Source organism: Acomys russatus, chromosome 29 (assembly GCF_903995435.1).
Source record: "Acomys russatus chromosome 29, mAcoRus1.1, whole genome shotgun sequence".
Lineage (NCBI taxonomy): Eukaryota > Metazoa > Chordata > Mammalia > Rodentia > Muridae > Acomys > Acomys russatus.
The window spans coordinates 47,389,770-47,412,710 of record NC_067165.1 but is presented as its reverse complement, the minus strand read 5'-3'; the positions used below and the strand labels follow the sequence as shown (position 1 = coordinate 47,412,710).

The following is a 22,941-nucleotide window of genomic DNA, read 5'->3' as shown; positions in this document are numbered from 1 at the left end:
CTTTTGCCATGACCCCGAGTGACCTATGGTCAGAGGTTGGCTGAGACCTGTAGACTGGTGACAGTGTGAGATCAGAATTGCTCAGTCTTGTCCTCCGGCTTTTTCTCATTTGTTCATTTCTGAGGTGCCAACAAAGCGAGACCACACTGGAGGAGACGGAACAAGTTCCGCAAACCATTACTCAGGATCAGGGCCAAAGTCTATTTTGAAGACTTTTTTCTTAAATGCCAAATAGCACAGCAGCCATGGATAGCCATGTAAAGGCCTGGTTGGAGGGACGTTTAGCCTGTGCTATGGCGTCCGGCACGCTCAGCCTTGAGTTTGTACCCAGATGGCCAAGTCTTTGAGTTTAAGCTCAGGAGCTGATAATGTTAAAGGGAAGTAAGGTCAGTTTTCTTTAGGTCTAATATAGAGTACGTTGTTTAAGTGTTCTTGAACATAATTCAGGGGATGTAAGAGTGCAGTGTTTTGATTAATATATGATGAACATTTTAAGCCTTTTTTAGGCTGGGCATCTGGAAAAGTAGTTTTGTTTTTCTAGTAACCCAGATAAAATGTTAGACCAATTGGCAGATTGTTGAATAAAGCAAAATGTTTTGCATTTATGAAAATACAAGTGGGCCATAAAATATGGATGTAGTCCATTGTTAACTTTCAGACATCTTGGTAATTTGCAAATACTTTATTTGCAAAATCAATTGGTCAGGATGGTCTTAGTGTGTTTAGGGTCAGGTAAAACGGCCTAAAAATGTCCCCTACCTGCAAGAGACTAGCACCAGGGGTGCGGAGGATGAGAGGGTGTGCTATACAACTCAGGGGCTGAGGGACAATGCTGACCGCTGTGTGGATGAAATGGCGGCTTTGCCTTGAAGACACGTAGTTCCAACAGACGCTAAGAAGTAGCCAGAGCGTAGACAAGACAAGCCTTTCCTGCCCCCGCCCCCCACAGCCGCTGGCATCTAAGTTTGGCCAATCTGCTTCTGGAGAGGTTGAATTTCAGAGCTTTGTTCTCTGGCCTCACCATTGATTAAGGCCCGTTGGGCAAGGTAACCAGCGACTTACTTTTTCACACTGGGATTGCATTCCTCTGCCACAAATCCCCAACTTTCTCTGTTCTTGCAGGTGGGGATCAGATAGCTTGGAAAGGGAGGGATGGGGGGCCATGCAGAGGAGCCTTGGAGTCCCTGGGCTTCTGAATCCATTCCTTAATTTTCCTAAACTAAGACTGATGGATGCTGATAATTAACTAGCTGTGGGGACCATGACCCGAACCTCACATCCCAGACACAGCTAACCAGATGGGCACCACACAGGGCTCCAAATAGAACTTCTATTTTCATTTTTCATTTCTTGACCCATTCATTAGCTGCAATCCTGTCATGTTTTTGCCTCTCCCTAACCCCTGTGCTGGATAAAACAGGGTTCTCTCCCCTACTCATGACTTCTAGCGTCTGTTTAGCCTTTAAGTTTTGTTGGAGGACCTGCAGGCTGTACGTTTTAGAGTCTCTCTCTCTCTCTCTCTCTCTCTCTCTCTCTCTCTCTCTCTCCCCTGTCTAGGCACCTGCCCCTGTACCTCTCAGCCTGCTAGGCAAGAACAGGGTTCAGTACAGAGAGAGTGGTCTGCCCTTTTGACTTATGGCCTGGCCAGCTTTGTACTTGGCAGGGTCCCCTTTGTCATCTTCCATGTTCCCTAAGAAGTGCTCGCCCTGAGTGGCCAAGGACACAGGGACACCAGGCTCATTGTTAGACACCGTTCTGTCTTCCCTGTGTCTTTGATACAACCAGTCGGGAGGACAGCAACACCCTTGGTGCCAACCCTCATCCAGCTCCCTGTCTCTCTTCTCTTTGTGGCTCTGCAGCCACGAGAACAACTGAAATTCTAGTTAGTTCTCAAATAGAAGCCTTAGTTTGCCAAAGTGCACACACGCGCGAGCACACGTGCGCGCGCACACACTCGCTCGCGCGCGCACACATACACACAAACTCTATGGGTCTGATAGGATAGAGCTAAAACAGTCCAGGGAAAGGGAAGTATATTTGGGAGGTGTTTGAGAGCCCCCGGGGTCCTGTAGTCAGTCCACCCCCATCTGCTGGGCCTGTGCTCCGGTCAGGTTCTCTGAGAATAGTTGTCTACAGGGCAAGAGGCTAGAGAACTGACCAGCAGCTGCCTGGAGACAGTGATACCTTAGTTGTGATCCAAGGAGACCAGTGCAGGGCCTGAGCCACCTGTGTGGCCTCTGTGACAGAAGATGCCAGAAAAGCATGAGATGCTGCTTCGGCAGGCTCTCCAAACTCAGGGAATGCTTGTGTAAAGACAGAGATGGGATGAGGGGAAGCACAAACTGCATCTCTTCCCGCCCCCAGGTATCCCTATCCCTGGGGCAAGTGCTTGGTTTCCCGGGTCTGTGTGGGGACTATAGGCTATGCCCTTAGCAACAAGAGGGTCAAAAAACATTCCTGTTCCAAACACCCCTAGGCAGATGTGGCTTGGCACTGCAGGCTATGGGTGTGTGATTGCTGTACTTCTGTTGGGGGCTGCTGTTCCTATGTACTTAAAATGTCAGACCCCCAGACCATCAGACAGCAAACTCCACCACCTAGTCCCTCTTTGGTCCCAAGAAAGGCAAGTGGGAGCTGGGCAGGAAACCATCCCGAGACAGAGGCCCATTGTCCAGTGGCTGAACCTTACCAACCTTGAAATAGACTGTGGGCCCTAGTGCGCCTCGGCCTGATGGCCAGGCTATTCTGTAGTGGGTATACTTAGATGGAGGGCTTATCTATGACCTGATCCTGACCTGGCCATTGGTCGCATGGAACTCTATCTAACCTGGAACTCTTCGGGGCTGTCAGCCCAAATCTGGCTGGGCAGGGGAGCTTATCGATGGCCCCTGGTGCCAAACCCTTCCTCTGAGCCTCATGGAGAGGCAGACAGAGACCTCAGGGCCCATGAGACTGCCATCCTAAAAAAAATTTTTTTTCCCATCTACTTTCCAAAAGAGAACTTGATTCTACTTCAAGCTGTTGAGCTCCCCGCTACCTATCTTTGGAGATGGGTCTGCCCTTCTCCACCCTTCATTGTCCTGGGGGTCCTCTCCTTCTGCAGTGCTCTGGAGATTAGGACCATGGGATTTAGCTCTCTTCAACTCCCTGCTGGGCGGCCTCCATACCCAACTTGGGCAGCCGTGGCCATCTTACTGGGCAGCATTGGATAGTGTCTGATCTCTAATACTGCCTGGTAATGATGACGGCGGAGCCCTGCGTGCAGCAATGGAGCCGCCTCCTGATCAGCCCACTCACCTACCCTGCCCAAGGTGGGGCTATGGGGCAGAAAGTTAACCTTGGACATGGAGGCTTTAGGGAGAGCTTCCCCTAACCAGGCACCTTTGAGAGAGAGCCTCTCTGTGTCCTGGGATTAGAGGCTTCCTACCATTGCCCTGGGGGTAGCCCCCTCCCAGTGCTCTGGGTATTAGGACACTCGGGTACCTGGGTCCTGCCTACAACACCCAGCCAGGTGTTGCCACCACACCTAGCAGGTGTGGGCTGGGTGGGACTGCAACAAAGGCTCTAAAGGGCTAAGTCTGAGCCCAGGCTCAGAGGGCCTCATGCCAAAGAGCTGCCTCACCTAGATCTGGGAGCTGCGTACTGACCCCTAGTGGGGCTCCTCAAGCCTGGGATGCCTTCCCTTCCTGTATCAAGTGGGTACTGACCTGCAGACCCACAGCACCTTCAACATGGGTATTGAGCCAATGTGTCACAGTCCCCTTGTTTTGGACAAAGCAGACAGTAGGAGTCAAGGTCAACCTCTCCCTGCTGGTCTATTCCAATGCATATATGGCTGTTCATGGCGCTAGGTCCCAACTGGGCCTCTCTGAGGGTGAAAACCACATATCTTACCCTGTATCTTTCTGACAAAGCACACCTGGGCCTCTGTGGGCATCTTACCGGACAGTGCTGGATTTCTTGGCTTGATTCTAACACTGTCTGGTAACGATGTTCAAAGGTGACCCACCACTCGTCGAAGAGAGACTGACGGTGCCTTGTACACTTGCCTTAGCTCCTAGACTCCAGGGAGGCCAAGACTGAGGATGCGCTGGGCTTGCAGGGGGCCCTGTTTCCTCTCTACAGCTCAGTAAGTCAATGGGGGTTGGACTTTGCCCCAATTACTTCATGCTGGGGCAAGAGATGGTTTTACCATCTGGGGTAGAGGCCACTTGTTACCCATTCCCAGAACAGCAATACCCACCTTCAACTCCTCCCCTGCTGGCTAGATTTTGGGGTTCATTGATTCCTAGAGAGACTGTCATGGTCGGCCAGGGTACTGGGCTAGGTAAGGAGACAGGGTATACAGCACTGTCAAGCATGAGGACTCTTAGTACCAGGTGCCTACAGGACCAGCGGGCAAGGGTGGGTTCAGAGACCTGAGCCTGGTACACAGAGTTGTGATGTCACCAGCTGTTTCCTAACTAAGGACAAGGAATTCCTTCCCAGTGGCTGTCCAGAATAGGAACTTTGCCCCAAAGCAGAATCCAGGATTACTTCTTATCTTTCTTTATTTGAAGCCAGAGTACGGGGCAGGGAGCCCCACCCAGCATGAGCCTAGATGCCTCTCCCCGGGGAGAGGGTCTGATCTGGGCTTCAGTGTTACTCATTAACCTAACAGCCAGTCAGAGAACCAAAGAGGTGCTGTCATGAGCATTCGCCAAAGAAGAAGAGTGACCAGATGACTCCCCTGTCGCACCCACAGGCAGTGGGCTGGGGCCTGCTAACAAATCCTTAGGAGTAGTAACCCCAGGTCCTAGAATAGCAAACTCCAAGGCCAGAGCAGGCAGGAGACACCCCCACCCCACCCACCCCACCTTCCCTCCACAGGTGTCAAATCAGGATTAACTGCCCAGATGGGGAGGCCCTTGCACAGTGCCCTGCCTGCTGATGGGTGTCTTACCAGACATGGTTAGATCTGGATACCTCTGTCTAATACTGTCTGGTAATGCCGTCCATCCATGGCTTTATCACCGCTGGAGTCAACATCGTTGTGGAAACTGGGTAGAGACCGGGCCTTAGCCATCTAGTACAGTGGTCCATGGCTGGGGCCATCATACCCTCCATCCAACCAGACCACAGTTTGGGTCTACAGCCCCCGCCCCAAGCCTGACTGCTTCCCTCTGACCCTGTGGTAGCTTTCTGTCGTAGGCACAGCAGATCAAGTCTTTTTCAGGAGCAGTGGGTGGGGCTGTCATAGTGCCACCGGCCCCCATTAGCCTACTGGGCTTCACACTGAGAGACCTCAAGCTGTAGTCAACTGCCACTTGCAGACCCTATAGCTCCTGTGCTACCAACACTGGTATAGAACCAGAGGACACCCAAAGCCTTGGTCCTCGGTCCCATCCCCCAAATTTTCAGGTCATGGGGCCAAAGAGAACAAAAGTAGGTCTAAATACTGTGGCCAAACCCAGGGTGGAAGACAGGGCATGTGGGTTTCAATGCCAGACCAGGTGATAGTGACCCATACCCAGGGAAAATGCAGAAAGCTGCATAGCCCTGTGTTGTCAGCCTGCTCATGAGCCCTCTCTCTGTAGCCCACCTCCAGCTCCTAGGATCAGAGAGCCATTCTTTAATTCTGGGTGCTGAACACCCCAGTCCTAACCTCTACCCCCATCCCTGGGAATTTTCTAAGGGCTGTTTCTAAAACTGTCCCTTGGAATGGTTCCCAACTCTTACACCGTTTGCTTTATGAGCAGCATAAGTTTTGCTGTGAAAAGAAGTGAACCTCTTCTCAGACCCTGAATATAAGCCATTTACCTCAGCACCTTGTCTCTGCAAACCTGAAGTTGGCCAATACAGCCTGAGCCCAGCAGAGCCAAGCCCTACCTCACTCACTGCCCTCTATAAAGGACCCAATGTGCCCTTAATGGTTTTTTTAGAACTGGTCAGGCCATTCCCTCCAGAGAACCATTATATGGAGATTGGCCTCCCACAGATGCCTGCTGTGCCCCAAGTGAGCAACTGGACCCTACATCGGCGGTTCTTTCTGCGTGGCTGAGGGGCCTGTCTGCCCATTGTGCACTCTATGATGGCTGGTCTCCTTATCACCTTCTCTTCAAGCATTGCAAACAAGGTGAGGGCGGGGATAATCTCTTTAAGGCAATAAATTGCGTGATTTGTGAAATCATATTTTCATCACTTCATTTTAACCATACAAAACATTATTAACAAGCAGCTTTGCAAAGGGCCAGGCTGAGGACACAAGGATTCCAATGCTCTGTGCTCCCAGCAGAGAGGAGAGAAGACCTACAGGAGAGAGACACAGGGTTCATTGTACCCAGCCAGTTACCACACAAGCTGGCTCTAGTACACGATGTATACACTTTAGAATATTCCAAGGTCAAAGCCGGGCGTGGTGGCACATGCCTTTAATCCCAGCACTCGGGAAGCAGAGGCAGGTGGATCTCTGTGAGTTCGAGGCCAGCCTGGTCTACAAAGCGAGTCTAGGACAGCCAAGGCTACACAGAGAGACCCTGTCTCGAAAAGCCTTGTCCAGAGCCTTTCCAGGATTGGGCATGCTGCCTGCCCAGGCTTAGGACTATGTGCCCCAATAACTCAAGTCCAGGGCTTAGACCATATGCCCCAGCCCACCTGCAGTCCCACACTGCTAGTCTGGGGCAGAGAGGTTTCCTGATCCAGCACTGGACTGACCACAAAGACCCCTGCCCCCATCACAGCATAGGAAAGGCAGGACAGGCACAGCTGAGAGATGGTGCCCCTCCAGCCATGCCTAGCAACCTCCCACACTGGCTGCTGGGGAAGAGACCTCAAGGGAGGAGTCACATGAAAGACTGGGGTGCACAGCCTCCAAGAGGATAATGGAGCCCCTTTGCATGGGCAGAACCACAATCGAACCTGAAGGTGAAGGATGTTTAGAGAGTAGCCCAAAGCAATTGCTTTCCAGAATTTCTGAAATACTCCAAGGGCCCAGGGGGAGTTTTTGTTTGGTTGGTTGGGTTTTTTTGGTGTGCGTTTTTTTTGTTGTTGTTGTTTTGTCGAGACAGGGTCTCTGTTAGTCTTGGCTGTCCCGGACTCATTTTGTAGACCAGGCTGGCCTTGAACTCACAGTGATCCACCTGCCTCTGCCTCTCCAGTGCTGGGATTAAAGGCGTGCACCACCACACCCAGCTCACACATGTTTTTAATGTTATTTTATTTGGGGTATTGAGGCCTCGACCTCCCTTCCACCAACCTCTTAACCCTGAGCATGAGAAAGAATGTTAGTGGGGCCATGGACCCATTTACTTCTCTCAGCTGTGTACGATTCGTGGGTTCTTTGGGGGCAATACCAGTCTCCTTCAACAGCAAGCACAGCAAGCAGTCTCCTCTGATCCGCTCCATTGAAACTTTTCTCTCTGTCTAACTCCAAGCCATCCCACTGTCCGAGTCTGGGCTCTCCAAACTGCTACATGCTGCACACCACCCTTTCTCTGGGCTCTCCTATTTCTCTTCCTCAGAGTCCTAGACCACGCTCCCTCTGAGCTGCAGGCCATTACCAACTGGCAAAGACCACACCGTGCATGTGGACAAACCAAAGCCCAAACTAAAATCTTACACTTGGGATTAAAACAAAAACATATTTACGTAACTGAGTTTACAAAGAAACCAACACTTCCATTACATATTCTTCTTTTTGTTAAAAAAAAAAAAAAATGACTTTGGGCTGGAGGGATGGCTGAGAGCTTAAAAGCATTGGCTGCTCTTCCAAAGGTCCTGAGTTCAATTCCCAGCAACCACATGGTGGCTCACAACCACCTATAATGAGATTTGATACTCTCTTCTGGTGTACATGCAGGCAAAACATTGTGTATATATGATAAACAAATCTTAAAAAATAATGACTTTTTAGGCCGGGCGTGGTGGTGCACGCCTTTAATCCCAGAATTCAGGAGGCAGAGGCAGGCGGATCGCTGTGAGTTCGAGGCCAGCCTGGTCTACAAAGTGAGTCCAGGACGGCCAAGGCTACACAGAGAGACCCTGTCTCAAAAAAAAAAAAAAAGACTTTTTATCTAACATTAATAAACTATATACAATAAGATTAACTATTAGAATTATCAGGTAAAAATTACATTTACTATGTCCAGTCCATTCATATCTGGCACCCTTGGAAAAAGTATTCCACTATCTACCCTACCCTCATAAGTCCAAAGTTCTATAGCTAAATCACTTTCCATATCTATCAACCTGCAAACGTCTAGACCTTAAAACCTCTTTTTAGATCTAAACCATTATCTTAGTTCCTAAACAACTAAACTTAGTTGTACTAGACTATGACTGTCTAGTCTTCAACCCCATCGGGGATTTTAGAAGGAAATATTATTACCTACGTAGGAAGCATAGAGCAGTTCTCTCTCATACTATTGCTTCTCAGGTCCTGTGGCTTATGGCCACATACCCTTGTCTCTGCTTCCTTCTGAGCGGGTCATCAGTCATTGGGTTTAGAATCTGCCTGGTAACTGCATCACATCAGTACGGACCTTTATTTTAAAAATAATGTTCATAGGCTCCAGGACTCAACATATGGTCTGGCTTTTTAGAAGCAAACATATAGCCCATCAAACCCTTGTGACCCTTACAAGGCGCTGAAAGACGATGGACATGTGAGGTCCATATGGCTGGAAACTTGGGTTCAGAAGCAGGAGTCACACCAGGTCGCAAGGACCCCAGCAGGAAACTACAAACTGGCACCAAGAGCCACTCCGAAGCCTGCTTGGTGTCGGAACCCCCAGATCACTAGCTCTGAATTAAGGAGTCCCTGTGAATGCTCAGGATGATCCTGGAAGAATATATGGGAGGATGGAAGAAGTGGGGCTGTGCCCCACATTCAGACATGGGAGGGGTGTCTATACGAGACCCCTCTTCAGCATCAGCATCCCCCACCCTCTTCAGACCAATTCGACCCCATTCTCCACCTCTTGTTTTGCCCAACTTCTATGAGGCTGCCTCTAAAACTCTGTTTACTTTTGGGCAGCTGTTGAATCATAGTTCCTTAGTAATAGTTGCCTGGAGACAGTTGCCAGGTCACCACTGTTGTATCCTAGCAGACGGTTACTAAGACCTCGCAGAGCAGGTAAGACAGACTCTCCGACTGGTCTCGGCTGAGGGTCGTGACTAGGGCTGAGGCTGAGTCATTGCCCTCCTGTGCCCCATTTTTTGGCCCTTTCCGGAAGTAGACGGAGACTGGGCAGAGGGGCAGCTTGGCTGAGCTGAGCCCTCTGCCAAAGCTACTCTCTCTCCAAACCCCAGTGTCTCAGCCAAGAAAGGGTGTTTTGTGGGGTGGGGCTGGGATCTCTTAGAAGGAGCTCTTTGCCTAGAGCCATGTCTGTCTCCTCCAGAATTGACCCCTCAGAAGGGCCACCTCTTGAGAGCCTCAGAGAACACATCCCCAGACAGTGAGCGCTGCTTTGGAGGCACCAGTCCTTCAGACAATGTCAGCACCTTTCCAGAGCCCCGTGTTGCGAAATTCGTGTCTGGGGAAAACTTCAGCGGAGCACTGATGTGGTCATTTTCTTGGCCATCTTCTTCAGGCTTAAAAAACGCGTCTCCTGCCCATTGTACCGGGCTGTGCTGTCCTGCAGGTCTTTTTATGTGACCAGGTAAAAAGTTTATTTTAAATTTATTATGAATACTTCAGGCTCCTGTCTGGCTCCTAACCTGGAGCTTTCCCATAGCTTTTATGTAATATCCCAAGACTCATGACCACATGATTTGCTACAGTAGTGGACAACTGGCCCCCTGAAATAGTAACTGAAGCTTTTACCGTGACCCTTCCTTTCTGGACTCAGGGTCTCATCCCTGAGGCTACCAGATAAGAGACGCAGTTTAGATGCTGCATCCATCCCTTCCTCTCTTAGGTAGATATATATAGGCTTTCTATGAAGTTTTGGTTGTTTTGTGTGGGAGGGCTACTTGTTTTTTGGGGTTTTTTTTTTTTGAGGTAGGGTTTCATGTGCTCAGGCTGGTTTCCAACCTATGTAGTTAAAGATTACCTTGAATTTCTGACCCTCCTCAAGTACTGAGATTGTGTGTGTTTGTCATTCCTGCCTTTTGTTTTTGCTGGGCATCAGATCTAGGCTTTACGCATGCTATGCAGCGCTCTGTCCATTGAGCCCTTGATATTTTTTGTTTTCCTGAAACAGTGTCTCAGTGTGCAGCCTAGGCTAGCTTCTGCCAATCCTGTTTTTTTCTGCCTCCCACGTTCTGGGATTACAGGCTTGTGTCACCACTCCTAGCTTAGTTTTAGTAAATATGAATGACAAGGAATAATAATTCATAGCTGAATTCATTGTGAAAATAATAAGAATATGAAGTTAGGAAAGTCAGGGGCATACGGTTTTTGATAGAAAAGGTACCCCATTCTAGCGACAGTGGAGTTAGGTTATCCGCGAAGGGAGCAGATAAATCTGCTGGTTTCTTTTTGAGACTTTAAATAGGCTTTGGGGGGGTGCTTGTTTGTTTGTTTGGAGACAGGCTTTCTCTGTGTTAACAGCTCTGGCTGTCCTGGAACTTTCTTTGTAGACCAGGCTGGCCTCAGACTCACAAAAGATCCACCTGCCTCTGCCTCCCAAGTGCTGAGATTAAAGGTGTGCGCACCCACACCCAGTTCACCCCATCATTCCCAAACAGCCTCTGACAGTGCTGTTGTCTGCAGACATGACAGGACCTTTAAAAATTTTTTTATTTGTGCTTTTTCGTGTGCATGTAGTACCAACAGTCCAGCTGAGCAGCTGCACAGGGAAGGTTTTTTCTAAGACATTCATTACCTCATGTACTCGCTTGTTTTGCTTAGTTGTCCTTGAGCTCTGATCCTCCTGGGACTGTGTGGCTACCCTTATACTCAACAGTATACTTCCTGGGCAGCCTGCCCCACCCTGACATGTTCTAGGTAGAAACAATCTGCATAGCATTCTGTCAGGCTCTTACTCCAAGTAAAACTAGCTAAGTTACAAAGACAAATTAGGTAACAGAGGATCCATTTTCTCTTTTCTAGTTTTCTCTGGTCACTCTTTTCTCACTTCCCCGGGTTCCTGGAGTTGGCACTCCAGTGTGTACCCTCCTCAAAGGCCAGAGGGCTCTGGTTGGCCACAGGGCAGCCCCCCCCCCCATTCCCAATAGTATGTCCAACTTCCTTCCTTTCCTCATCTCTCAACAAGTTATACTGTTGGGTCTCTGTGCATTTGTATTTGATTTGGTCCACTGGGCCCTGTCCTCAGTTCTCCCCGAACAATTTCCTGGACTGAATTCTGACCTTTGTATCACATGACTAATTTCCGTGGGCTCTTTGCTGTTCTAATAGAACCCAGCGCCTTTTTACGGTGCAATATCTCCCTGACCCTCAAACACATTCTCGAAGTGAGCTTGGTTGCTTCAGTCTCCACATCATCTCTATCCCACATTTTTTTCTTCCTCTGCCTGTGTCCATGCCCATATGTTCCTCTTGTTCATACCCAGGAGGCTCCCTAAGATGTCCCTGGGGGTCCTGCAGCCTCTCAGGCTGTGGACAGTACTGAACACCAGTGTCTTTTTTTTTTTTTTTTTTTTTTTTTAGACAGGGTCTCTCTGTGTAGCCTTGGCTGTCCTGGACTTCTTTGTAGACCAGGCTGGCCTCGAACTCACAGCAATCCACCTGCCTCTGCCTCCCAAGTGCTGAGGATACCAGTGTCTTAAGGTTCCATCTCTGACCTGCTGCTGGGTTCTGAAAACCCAGTGGACCCCCTAGTGATTGCAGAATCACCCACGCCTACATCTTGGCCCAATTTTTAAGCTGCTGCCTCAGCCTCTTCCTGTGAGTCTCTCTTTCCTCGGTGGGAAGGGCTCTCCAGGCACTCCTGGATTCTTCTGCATTTGCAGGTAACCCTCTGCAGAGGTTCCAGGCTTTCTCAACATCTTCCAGAATTTTTTGGATTTTTTTTCCCTTCTCCTGTCAATTCAGTGGGGGTGAAATGGTAGGATCTACATAATGCCTGAGTGGCTTGACTGTCACGTGGTAGCTGCCCATGGCCTTTCTTTGCTGCCAGTCGATCTATCCAGAGACCTTTTTTCCTCTTTAGAGCTGACCTGCTCCCATCCAAAGGCCTCAGCTTGTCTTCCCTTCTCAGTCACAGGCCTCTCTGTGTGCCATCTCTTCACTCACTCCTGCCCAACAAACTGGGTTTATTTCCTTGATGTGAGGCACAGAGATTTGTCTGGGAATTCATTTTAAATACCCTAAAATATTCCAAAGATGGCAAATACAGAAAAAGGACAGCATTTAGGGCAGGCGTGCCGGGAGGAAGAAGAGTGCCAGTAGCTGTAGACAAGTTGTGTTGGCAGGACCTGAGCGGAGCACCTGGGAACCTGTAGACTGATGGGACCTTTGCTTGGGGCTAGGAGCCCCTTTGCCCTAACCCTGCAGATGAGCACCCAACAAGAGCAACACTAATGGACACCTTTTTTGCAGCAGACACAGAGGCCACACTCGTCGAGGCCAGAAGGTTCTTGGCCGAAGAAGACTCAGCCGGCAGAGACGGCATGCAAAGATGGCTTTGCACCTACGGGCCGGAAGGCCTCATGACCATCACAAAGATGGAAATGAGACACAAGCTGAAGCCACGGCCCAGGACACAGGGAGGCGTACTTCCCCAGGCAGGGTGGGTCTAGGTGTCTGCCCTACCCAAGGGCTGGGATCTCGGGCTGCTCGAAGACCCCGAAGGGGTGTAGGGACTACATCTGCCTCAAGGGTTCCTCGCCCTGGTGCCTTCATGCCTGCAACATGCAGCCGTAAAATATTCATCCACTGCCGGGGTCAGCCCCCTCGGACCCATGTCGGCTCCAAGAGACCCAAACGGTCCAGGATCCGTCGATGCCACACTCGGGTACCAGGTGAATGCAGATGGGCCCTGGGACTGGCTTCATATATCCTCAAGTCAGGGCCACCGGGAGCAGCATCTCATAGGAAGGGGACTAGGCTCACACTAGGCCATGCCCAGCCAGCCAGGCTCTGAGAGAAGCTAGCAGGGGCCCACATCCTAGGAACTCTGTGTTTAAGAATCTGCAGGCAGCCAGGCATGGTGGCACACACCTTTAATCCCAGCACTCTGGGGAGCCAGAGGCAGGCAGATCACTGTGAGCTCAAGGCCAGCTTGGTCTACAGAAAGAGTCCAGGACAGCCAAGGCTACACAGAGAAAACCCTGTCTCGAAAAACCTAAATAAACAAACAAACAAAAATCTGCAGGCTTTACCGGTCTAAGCCATCACAGTGGGCACTTCCTACCCCAACCCCACTTAGTGCAACCTCTCATCTTTCCTGGTTGACCGTAGCCTCTTGGGTCACCCATGATGTCATCATAGACATTGTGACCCCTGCCCTCTGGAGACATCCCCACATCATGTTTGTGTGGGCTCCTGTCTCACAGTCCAGCCCATCCCCTGCATGGAGCCTTTCCTGCTGGTAAGGAGGGTGGAGATGGGGCTGCCTTCTACTCCCACTGTAGTCTCCACACTACTTGGACTCTGCCTGACCTAAGGCTGGTGGTGTCTGCCTCCTTTCTTGGGTGTAATGACCCTCAGACCTCCTGGTGAGATCTGTTTTGGCATGAAGAGAGGTCCAGAGTGGCTGGGTTAGTTCCCAGCGGCTGCTGGCATTGGCGGGGCTCAGGCAGATAGAATGGATACCTCCCTACTCCCCACCTGACAACACTGGTCTCCAGGCTGGACCCATGAGAAACGGATGGGGAGCAGTATCAAGGAGGGGCTCCGACCTGTGCTAAGTCGGCTGGACCAAGATGCAGGTGGGGCTTCTGGCATCTGGGAGGGGCAGGAAAAACCCTGCTGAGCCAGAAACCTGGGGCTCTGACCACCTACCTACCTGCCCGCAGACCTCCTGGAGGAAGAAGAAGCTGCCAGACTCCCAGTGACCTCCCTGGAGGAGTTCTTGCTGGAAGGGGACAAGCAGCCCAGTCCTAGTCAGGGCTCTTTCTTCTACATCGGAGGCACCAATGGAGCATCAATGTGAGTGGGGTTTGGGCAGTATGCCCACCACCCCTGTCCTGGGTCTAGCTCAAGTTGCTGCTGTAGGCAGCCACTCCTGCCCTGCCTTCCTCAGGGAACCCCAAGTGCCCCAGTTAATACTGCCTTGCTGCTGCGCCCAGATCGATCCCAAAAAAAGAACCAGAGAAACCCGAGACTGTTGTAAATACAAGAGAATCTTTTATTCAGCCCCAGGCACTGGGTCATATCCGATCCCCAATTCAAAGGTCTCAGAAACGACCCAGGACGCCGTAGGCCTGAGGAACTTCTTATAGTTGACATGAGAAGGGGGGAGGGGGTCTAAAATCCAAACGACTACAGAGAGGAAAGGCGCCAGGACCAGGACGCACAAAATTTAACCTTCTTTGTTTTTCCTTTTTTTTTTTTCTGGCCATTTGCTCAGAGGAGTATAATCCTGTCTCCGGGAGCAGGTCACACCAGATAGCGCCATCTCTTAAGTCCCTTCCAAAGAGTTTTATGGACTTCAGATAAGCCATTTGCATTGCTACCATCCGTACTGCTAACATTATTTGGTATTAGCTTAAAAGGCTCTGTACTTTTTTAGATGTTAAATAGCATTTCCGAGCGCTTTCCCGGTGGCTCTGCGGTCGGTCCGAGCTGCCCCAGCTCTGCGCTTTCTTCTCTCATTGTATCCCACAGAATCAGCAACTACTGTGAGAGCAAGGGCTGGCAACGCACTCAGGACAGCCGCTGTGAAGACTACAAGCTAAAGTGGTGTGAAATCAAGTGCAGGGATAACTACTGCAGCTTCCGGGAAGGCAAGGGACGCTTGCTGAAGGGGGGAGGTGTGGCACAGCCTCGAGACACCACCCACGTGACCCTTTTTTGTCTTGCCAGGCCAGCAGTTGCTGTTCCAGCTCCCTAACAACAAGCTGCTTACTACCAAGATCGGGTTGCTCAGTGCTCTGCGGGAGCATTCACGCACTTTGAGCAAAGCCAGGCTGCTTCCCAGCACCCAAGCCAAGTGAGCCCACCCTGCCCAGCCCCAGAGGCACACCCACTTCTACCTCCAGTCCTCAGCATTCACTGTCCAAGCTGCCAGTCGCAACTGACCCTAACCACTGCCCTTCATATGTTCCATGCTCTCTCCACTGATCACCAGTCTGCCTCCACTCAAATGCATGCCCACCATTCCTTACTCTATGCCCACAACAGCCACCCATGGATGTCCCCAGAAGTCATCCGTTGCTCCCACCCACTTTGGCATCGCTTTGTTCCTACTACTTATCCATCCATCCAGTTCCCTCTGCCCCTACCACAAAGCGGAGCAGGACCACTGCCTGGTTCACTAATTACTTGCCCGGCCATTCGCTCACCCAAACATTTATTTAGAGATCTATCCACTCATCCAACCATATGCCCCCCCCCCCCCGCCTCAAGGCAGCGTTTAGATCATAGCCAACCATAGCACCATCTTGACATCTGTGTGTCCAGCTGTCTGCTTCCTACCAACTTCTACCAGCCACTCAGAGCCACTCTCCTGAGGCACCTATCAGCTCACCTACCGCCACGCCCATCTGTACTCCCACACTGCATACCCCACCCACACTTCCAGTCATCCTGGAGAGAGCTACCCCCACACCAGGGTTTATGTCCCTTGGGGATGCAGATTCGGAACAGAGGTATCAGTCCTTGAGGAACTCAGATGGACCAGCGCAGGGTGCCTGGGGCCACAGAGGCAGACAGCTGGGTCAGAGCAGCACTCAGTACGACCTTCTCACAGATAACATGAAGGGAGCTCAGATGCAGACTATGATTCTGTGCCAGGCACTGTCTTGGCACTGGAAACCAACCCACACAGAAGAGAGCTGAGACAGAGGAACCACAGTGGGTCGGCAGCTAGAAAGCCAGCTGCAGCAGAGAAACTGAAAGTATGAGACAATAAAAGAATGTTTTACATGGCACAGTGTGAGAAAAGGAAACAGCTGAGAAGGCTGGAGGACACAGCAGTAAACGCCCCTTCCAGCTAGCCTGCAGGTCAAACGACCAGATCACTGCACACGTCTGAGGCGGAGGACAGCCCTCCCCACGTCTTTACATCCTTGCTCTCCCAAAGGGTCCTGAAAATGGAAGAGTTTTTTCCAGAGACTTATCGGCTGGACATCAGGGATGAGAGACAGGCTTTCTTCACTCTATTTGATGGTGAGAGACCCCTGAGTAGGGCCAGGCACACTAGAAGGGTACACAAGATCAGGTCAGGACCCTTAGCAGGGTGGGGCAGGGCCAGACCGAGAAACGGTGGAATAGTTCTTGAGAGGAAAAGTGAGACCAGGGCTTGGGGCCTAGTGGTTTCTGGTGTTGAGGGGTGGGAGAAAGAAGGGTTGTGGCCTTTAGAGGTAGGGGTGTGGCAGAGCCAGGGCCATAGCTGGATCATGGGTGTGATCAAGGTGTGACAAAGGAATAGCCCTCTGACCCAGAGCAAGGCAGTGAAATCAGGGTAGGGTCAGGGTTGGAGCCAGCGAGGTTGGCATGCTCAGGGCTGAGGGGAAAGGATAATGGAAGGGAAGGTCAAGGGTCAGTACGGTCAGGACCAGGGTGAGGTGAGGGATGGGATGGGCAGGGAGAACTCAGGGCCAGAGGCTCAGGGCTTACTCCCTGCAGAAACCCAGATATGGATCTGCAAGCCCACGGCCTCCAACCAGGGAAAGGGCATCTTTCTGATCAGGAGCCAGGAGGAGGCTGCTGCCCTGCAGGCCAAGACCCAGAGCATTGAGGACGACCCCATCTACCGCAAGATGCCCTTCCGTGCACCTCAGGCGCGGGTGGTGCAGAGGTGTGGGCATGGATGCCAGGAAGGGCCCGGGTCTCAGCAGGGATGACAGGCTGGCTGGTGCCTGTGAACGCTGGTGCTAATCAGCAGTGCTGCAGAGAAGCCCTTGGCCATAGCAGGCCGCAGCACCTCCAACACCCAACCAACCTGCCTCAAGCAGCTTACCTCCAGCCCCATAGCCTGTGCAGGGGAGGTGTCACATTTAGCTAGGGTAGCAGACGACACTGCCCCTAAACACAGGCTTTAGGGAGGGTTCGTCAAGAAGGATCTGGTCCTTTTGTCCTCCGCCCTGCAACTGTCTTCTCTATCCCAGCCGGCCAGTTACAGCAACACAGAGCTGACCAATGGCTCGTCTGCCTACAGTGGGGCCCAGATGCTCAGTTTCACCTGGGACTAGGAGGGAAAGCTCAGCTCACCTTTAGGAAGGTCCCAGTAGAGTCTTAGCCTGTGCCACAGCTGCTACCTGCTGCCCCCTTCCCCTTCCACAGGGCCATTCCAAACATGCTCTCTCTACCTTGTCTCGAAGACCTGAAGTTTCCTATGTGAAATGCCCTTTTTCCCGTTCATGGTCCAATGTTAGCCTTCCTCCTCCAGGCAACCCTCCCTGCCACAGGGGGCCCAGTCTGCTCCCATAATGCTTCCTAGTAAGAGCTGCACCTTAAGGTGGCCCAGACACTTGCAAATGGGTGGTAAAGATCTGGTTATGAGGCCCTCTTCCTATTTCCCCTGACCAGAGTCCTCTGACCATGGCCAGTGTTCAGGCCATGCCTGGGACAGGTGGGAGGCAATGAGGAAGTGGTCCTTGTGGAGATGACGGGTGTAGGCCAGCTGGCCAGGCAACTCAGCCCCAGGTGCCCCTTGTGGTACCCCCTAGATATGTCCAGAACCCGCTGCTGCTCGACGGGAAGAAGTTCGACGTGCGCTCCTACCTGCTCATTGCCTGTGCCGCGCCCTACATGGTCTTCTTTGGTCATGGCTATGCCCGCCTAACCCTCAGCCTGTATGATCTTCATTCCAGTGACCTCGGTGGTCACTTGACCAATCAGGTGAGAGCCCCTTATAGAAGTCCTCTTCCGATAGGTGTGATTGAGCTCAGAGAATGACTCATCCTCATGTGGGGACACAGAGGAAGGGTCTAGTTAAAGTCTGCCTGCCCAGGCTTGGAAGTAGCCTAGCAGCCTCATGCCTTTGCCCCAAACAGAGACTCGGGTGTCTTAGTACCTTAGAGCCTAAAGCCTTGAATCGGCTACTCTCGGTGTGCTGATCAAAGGCCCAATGGGAGAGTCTGGCACACATCCTTCTTCTGGCTCTTTGGGGATTTGCTGACTGGAAAGTTTCAAGGCATAAAGGTGTATACACAAGGGTCTCACAGTCAGTGAGGAGGTGGTGACAGAGCTGCTGTGAGGGTCACGAGGTCACGGTGAGGCCGATGGTCCCTCTAAAGAGTTCTTTATTTATATACAGTGTTCTGTCTGCATATGCACCTGCAGGCCAGAAGAGGGCACCAGATCTCACTGTAGATGGTTGTGAACCACCATGTGGTTGTCGGGAATTGATCTCAGAACCTTTGGAAGAGCAGGCAGTGCTCTTAACCTCTGAGCCATCTCTCCAGCTCCATAGGTTCTTTTAAAGGTGACCTCTAGGTCCTGCTTTTGTTGTAGTTCATGCAGAAGAAGAGCCCCCTGTACATGTTACTGAAAGAGGGTACTGTGTGGAGCATGGAGCACCTCAACCGATACATCAATGACAAGTTTAGGAAGAGCAAGGGCCTCCCCAGAGATTGGGTCTTCACCACCTTCACGGTCAGTCTGGCTTTGGGTTCTGTGTGCACAGTGCCCAGGCTTTGGGCTAGGCACTTGGCTTTCGGGAGTTACTGGAGCATGTGTAGTTGCTCCACATGTGATTTTAAATACCAAGTTGACATGGCAAAAGTGGTATTTCTGATAGGAGAGGAAAGCTCATGAATTCTCTTTCCTCTCTAGTTTGCTAAGCATTTTTTAAGGGTAGGGTGCTGAGTGATGTGAAATGCTGTTTCTGTACTGATTAAGGTGGTCCTGCGTTAGTTTTCCTTTCTGATTAAGGTGGTCCTGCATTAGTTTTCCTTTATTCTAATCAATGAAATATGTACTTCTGAATTTAATTTTACTGTAATTATTTTTGTGTCTATGCTCATAAGTAATGCTGACCTTTAGTGTTTTATCTGATTTTGGTATCAGATCTATCATCTCACTTTTACTATATGAAACACCTGAAGTAATCAACTGATTTGTAGGAAAGGCTTACTCTGGCTCATGGTTTTAGAGGTTTGAGGTCTATCTGAAGAGGTCCTGCCACATTATCTCACTGCTTTGATAGTCTGCCCTGATCAAATCTGAGAGACCCTCAGATGGGACTCTCTGAGACTATAAAGCAAAAATCTTAGCCAGGCAGTGGTGGCACACGCCTTTAATCCCAGCACTCGGGAGGCAGAGGCAGGTGGGTCGCTGTGAGTTCAAGGCCAGCCTGGTCTACAAAGCGAGTCCAGGACAGCCAGGGCAACACAGAGAAACCTTGTCTCAAAAACAAACAAACAAACAAACAAACAAATCTTTCCTCCATGAAAGTAATTCTCTCAGGTATTTGTTACAGTGAGAAAAACAAAACCATAGACTGACACACCCTGTGAAGCAGCCTGGCCTTCCCTTTGTGGGGAGCGTTGTCACTAGCCACCCCCTCAATCTCATTTGATTGATGTCTATTAATATTTTCTATAATTTAAAAAATAATTTTCTATTTAATTTATTAGCTTTTCCTAGGGATTTTTCCAGTTCTCCTTAGTTAAATAATGTGTTTGGTTTACATACATTTACTGTATTTTCTTACATTAATTTTACTATGTTGGGCATGGTGGTACACACCTTTAATCCCAACATTTGGGAGACAGAGGCAAGCAGATTTCTAAGTTTGAAGCCAGTCTTGTGTATATAGTTTTAGGACAATAAAAGTAAATGGTGAGCTGGGTGTTGGTTGGCACATGCCTTTTATCCCTGTGCTGGGGAAGCAGAGGCAGGTGAGTTTGGGATCAGCCTGGTCTACAGTGTTCTTGGAAGGCTGAAGGGACAGATCTGTGGTTAAGAGCACAAGCAAGTTCTCTCTCTCTCTCTCTCTCTCTCTCTCTCTCTCTCTCTCTCTCTCTCTCTCTCTCTCTTATTTCAAGACAGAGTCTCAACTGTGTAGCCTTGGTTGTCCTGGAACTTGCTCTGTAGACCAGGATGGCCTGGAACACACACACAGAGCTTTGCCTGCCGCTGCCTCCGGAGTGCTGGGATTAAAAGGTTTGCACCACCATTCCTGCCACCATCACCCCCCCCCCTTTTTTTTTTTAAAGAATTGTAGTCACTATTTTTGTACTCCAGGAATTTTAATCCACTTCCTTTTATACTTTGTATCCTTTTAACTTTTAATTACATTTAATTTTTGTTTTTGTTTTTCCAGACAGGGTTGACTGTCCTTGACTCACTTTGTAGACCAGGCTGTCCTCGAACTCAGAGCGATCCACCTGCCTCTGGCTCCCGAGTGCTGGGATTAAAGGCGTGTGCCACCGCGGCCTGGCGGGCCTCTTTAATTTAATTTAATTTTCTGATTGATGATACTCAACTGTCCTTTGGTGTTTTCTAAAGGAATATTTCAACAAATCTCCAAACTTAGGGAAACTAATACAATTATTTGTAAATTAGATATGTTCTATTTCTGATACTGAGATACATTTTTCAAGGTTTTCACTGAGGTGAAAGATATGGGATAAAACTAAGTAGGGAAACTTGAAATGCTATAATGTTCATTTCTACCAGGGTTTTCTATGTTCTAGTTTTCCGTGTCTCCTGCTGTGAGTTCTAATTTGTTTCACTTTTGTATCTCTTAGTAGCGGCCTCCCAGCAGAAGCCGCATGGTTTTGTTGAATGAGTTTCTGACTGTGAGCCTGTGACTCTGAGCGTGTGAAAGTGTGGGCAGTTACAGCTGTGCACGTGAGGGTGAGAGTGTAGGTGAGAGGTGTGACTGTTCAGGCCTAGGATATTTCATCTGGGCCAACAGGTGACAGCCAGGATCCCTCCCTGCTTCACCCACAGAAGCGGATGCAGCAGATCATGGTGCACTGCTTCCTGGCGGTCAAGTCCAAGCTGGAGTGCAAGCTGGGCTACTTTGACCTCATTGGCTGTGATTTCCTGATTGATGAGAACTTCAAGGTGCTGTCTTGGGAAGATGAGGTCTGGTAGGCAGGTGCAAGGAGGTAGGGCCCATCTGTACATCGACCACATAAGTAGGTCCAGTGGGTGGACTCAGCCCTAAACTTGGATTTGTCCATAAAGCTCATCTCCTACTGGAACAGAGCAGCTCTCAAGATCAGTCTTAATTCCTTGAGCAAACAAACCATATGGCTTAATAGGGACCAGAATCCCAGCTTTCTAACTGGCCAACTGGCTGTAGGTGGGGAGAGAGAGACGCTGACTGCTGTCTGTCACAGGTTTGGCTGCTGGAGATGAATTCTAACCCTGCCCTACATACCAATTGTGAAGTCCTGAAGGAGGTGATCCCTGGAGTGGTTATGGAGACTTTGGGTGAGCTCTGGGCAGCCCCGTATGACAGCTGTCCCATATATTTCTTTTCTAGTTCTGGGTACCCCATCCTACTTGCCTCCAAGTTCAGTCAGACTCCACAAGTCTGGTTTTCCAACGCTCCATAATCTGCGTGGCAGCCAAGCCCTCTGCTCCAACTTCTCTGTCACCTCGTCCACCTACATCCAATCCCACACGGACCCCTTTCCTCCTCCCTTGTTTCCAGACATGCTGGAGAGGTTGCCCCTCCAAACTGCCCTCTCACCTTGTCCCTCTCCTGCCTCCCACAGACCTGGCGCTTGAGACCTGCCAAAAGAGCTTGCATTGTCAGAAGATGCTGCCTCTACTGTCACAGCGCCGCTTTGTGCTCCTTTACAATGGCGAGACTACGGACTTGTGGCAGCGCATAGGGGGCTGCTCGCGGCCCCTTGCGCGCCTGCCTCCAACGACGCCTCCCAGGTCCACCTGTGAAGCCGCATCCTCTGCGCTGTCCTCAGCACGTGCCCCCGCAGACCGGTCTAGCGCACGCAAGCCAGGGCCTTCCAGGGGCACCCCCACATGCACCTCCCGCAAATCACGGCTGCCTGACTCCGGCCGTGGCTCCGTAGCGGAGTCCGAACCCTCTGTCTGTTCTGGGTCCCCGGAAGGCTGCAGGGACGCAGCCCGGGAACCCTCCCCGGGACCATCCGAGGAAGAGCGCGAGGAGGAACAGAGGAGCACCAGCCACCGGGGCTCCTAGCTGCCCCAAGCATCCAGCGGCCCCACGCGCCGCCGTGCCCTGTCCAGGACCTATAAAAGCTACTTTGTGACAAATGCGGCCTCCAGAAGCCGATCCCACCTGGGCGACCCAAGCCCGTCTGTCTCCGCTCCTCTCCTTGCTCCTTGGTTGACCTTAGGGGAAGGAGGAGGAGCTGCATGCAGAACGGGAGTGGGTCCTTCAGGAAGGGAAAAACTCCACCGGTCTCTTTCTTTCCCTGGGGTAACCCACCAAATCCTGAGCCCCTGCTTGCGCCTGTCACTCATCCTGTAGGACCCTCCTGACCTGCCGTGGCCTTCATGACCTCTGCAGCCTGGCACTGGGACCCACCTACTCTTCAGTGGAGCCCCCAGAAAGACCCACCCTCTCCCATTACTATTCTGGTGCAGAGCTGGGGTTCAGGCTCGTCCTGCCCACCATCTTCTGGCCTTTCAGACACTTTGTGAAGCACTGTGTCAGAGAGGCAAGGGACGGAGAAGTTGGCCAGGAAGGATGAGGCTAAACTGGCGTGGGTGGTGGTTGCACTCTCTAATGTTCATGCACCTCTCTCTGAGGTGTCCACGTCTTACCACAAAGCAGCCAGGGCTCCGCCTCTAAGTCCCTCCAGCCAAACCCCGTCCTCTCAAGCTATCCCACCCTTACAAACCTCCAAAGACAACAACCTACAGACTTCCAGAAGGCCCCGCCCAGCTGGAATACTCTCTTGCATATCCGAGGTGGCAATTCCGCTTCCTTGCCCTTCCAAGTGACC

The 22,941-nt window shown here is 50.9% G+C and overlaps 1 protein-coding gene across 1 annotated transcript; it reads left to right on the top strand.

Annotated features, from left to right (window-relative positions):
• The first annotated feature begins 9,438 nt into the window (after positions 1-9,438).
• On the top strand, positions 9,439-22,474 carry Ttll10 (tubulin tyrosine ligase like 10). Its single transcript, XM_051171201.1, has 13 exons — positions 9,439-9,638; positions 12,482-12,903; positions 13,732-13,812; positions 13,900-14,032; positions 14,711-14,829; positions 14,909-15,035; positions 16,128-16,213; positions 16,673-16,844; positions 17,716-17,887; positions 18,503-18,643; positions 20,948-21,064; positions 21,343-21,436; positions 21,724-22,474. The coding sequence occupies exons 2-13, from the start codon at positions 12,561-12,563 to the stop codon at positions 22,170-22,172; spliced, it is 2,034 nt and encodes a 677-aa protein (XP_051027158.1). The 5' UTR covers positions 9,439-9,638; positions 12,482-12,560; the 3' UTR covers positions 22,173-22,474.
• Positions 22,475-22,941: the final 467 nt, after the last annotated feature.

Coding starts and splice junctions, on each gene's coding strand:
- Ttll10 (XM_051171201.1), top strand. CDS start 12,561: ATGGCTTTGCACCTACGGGCCGGAAGGCCTCATGACCATCACAAAGAT. Junction 14,033..14,710: donor GGCACCAATGGAGCATCAAT/GTGAGTGGGGTT, acceptor TGTATCCCACAG/AATCAGCAACTACTGTGAGA. Junction 14,830..14,908: donor CTACTGCAGCTTCCGGGAAG/GCAAGGGACGCT, acceptor TTGTCTTGCCAG/GCCAGCAGTTGCTGTTCCAG.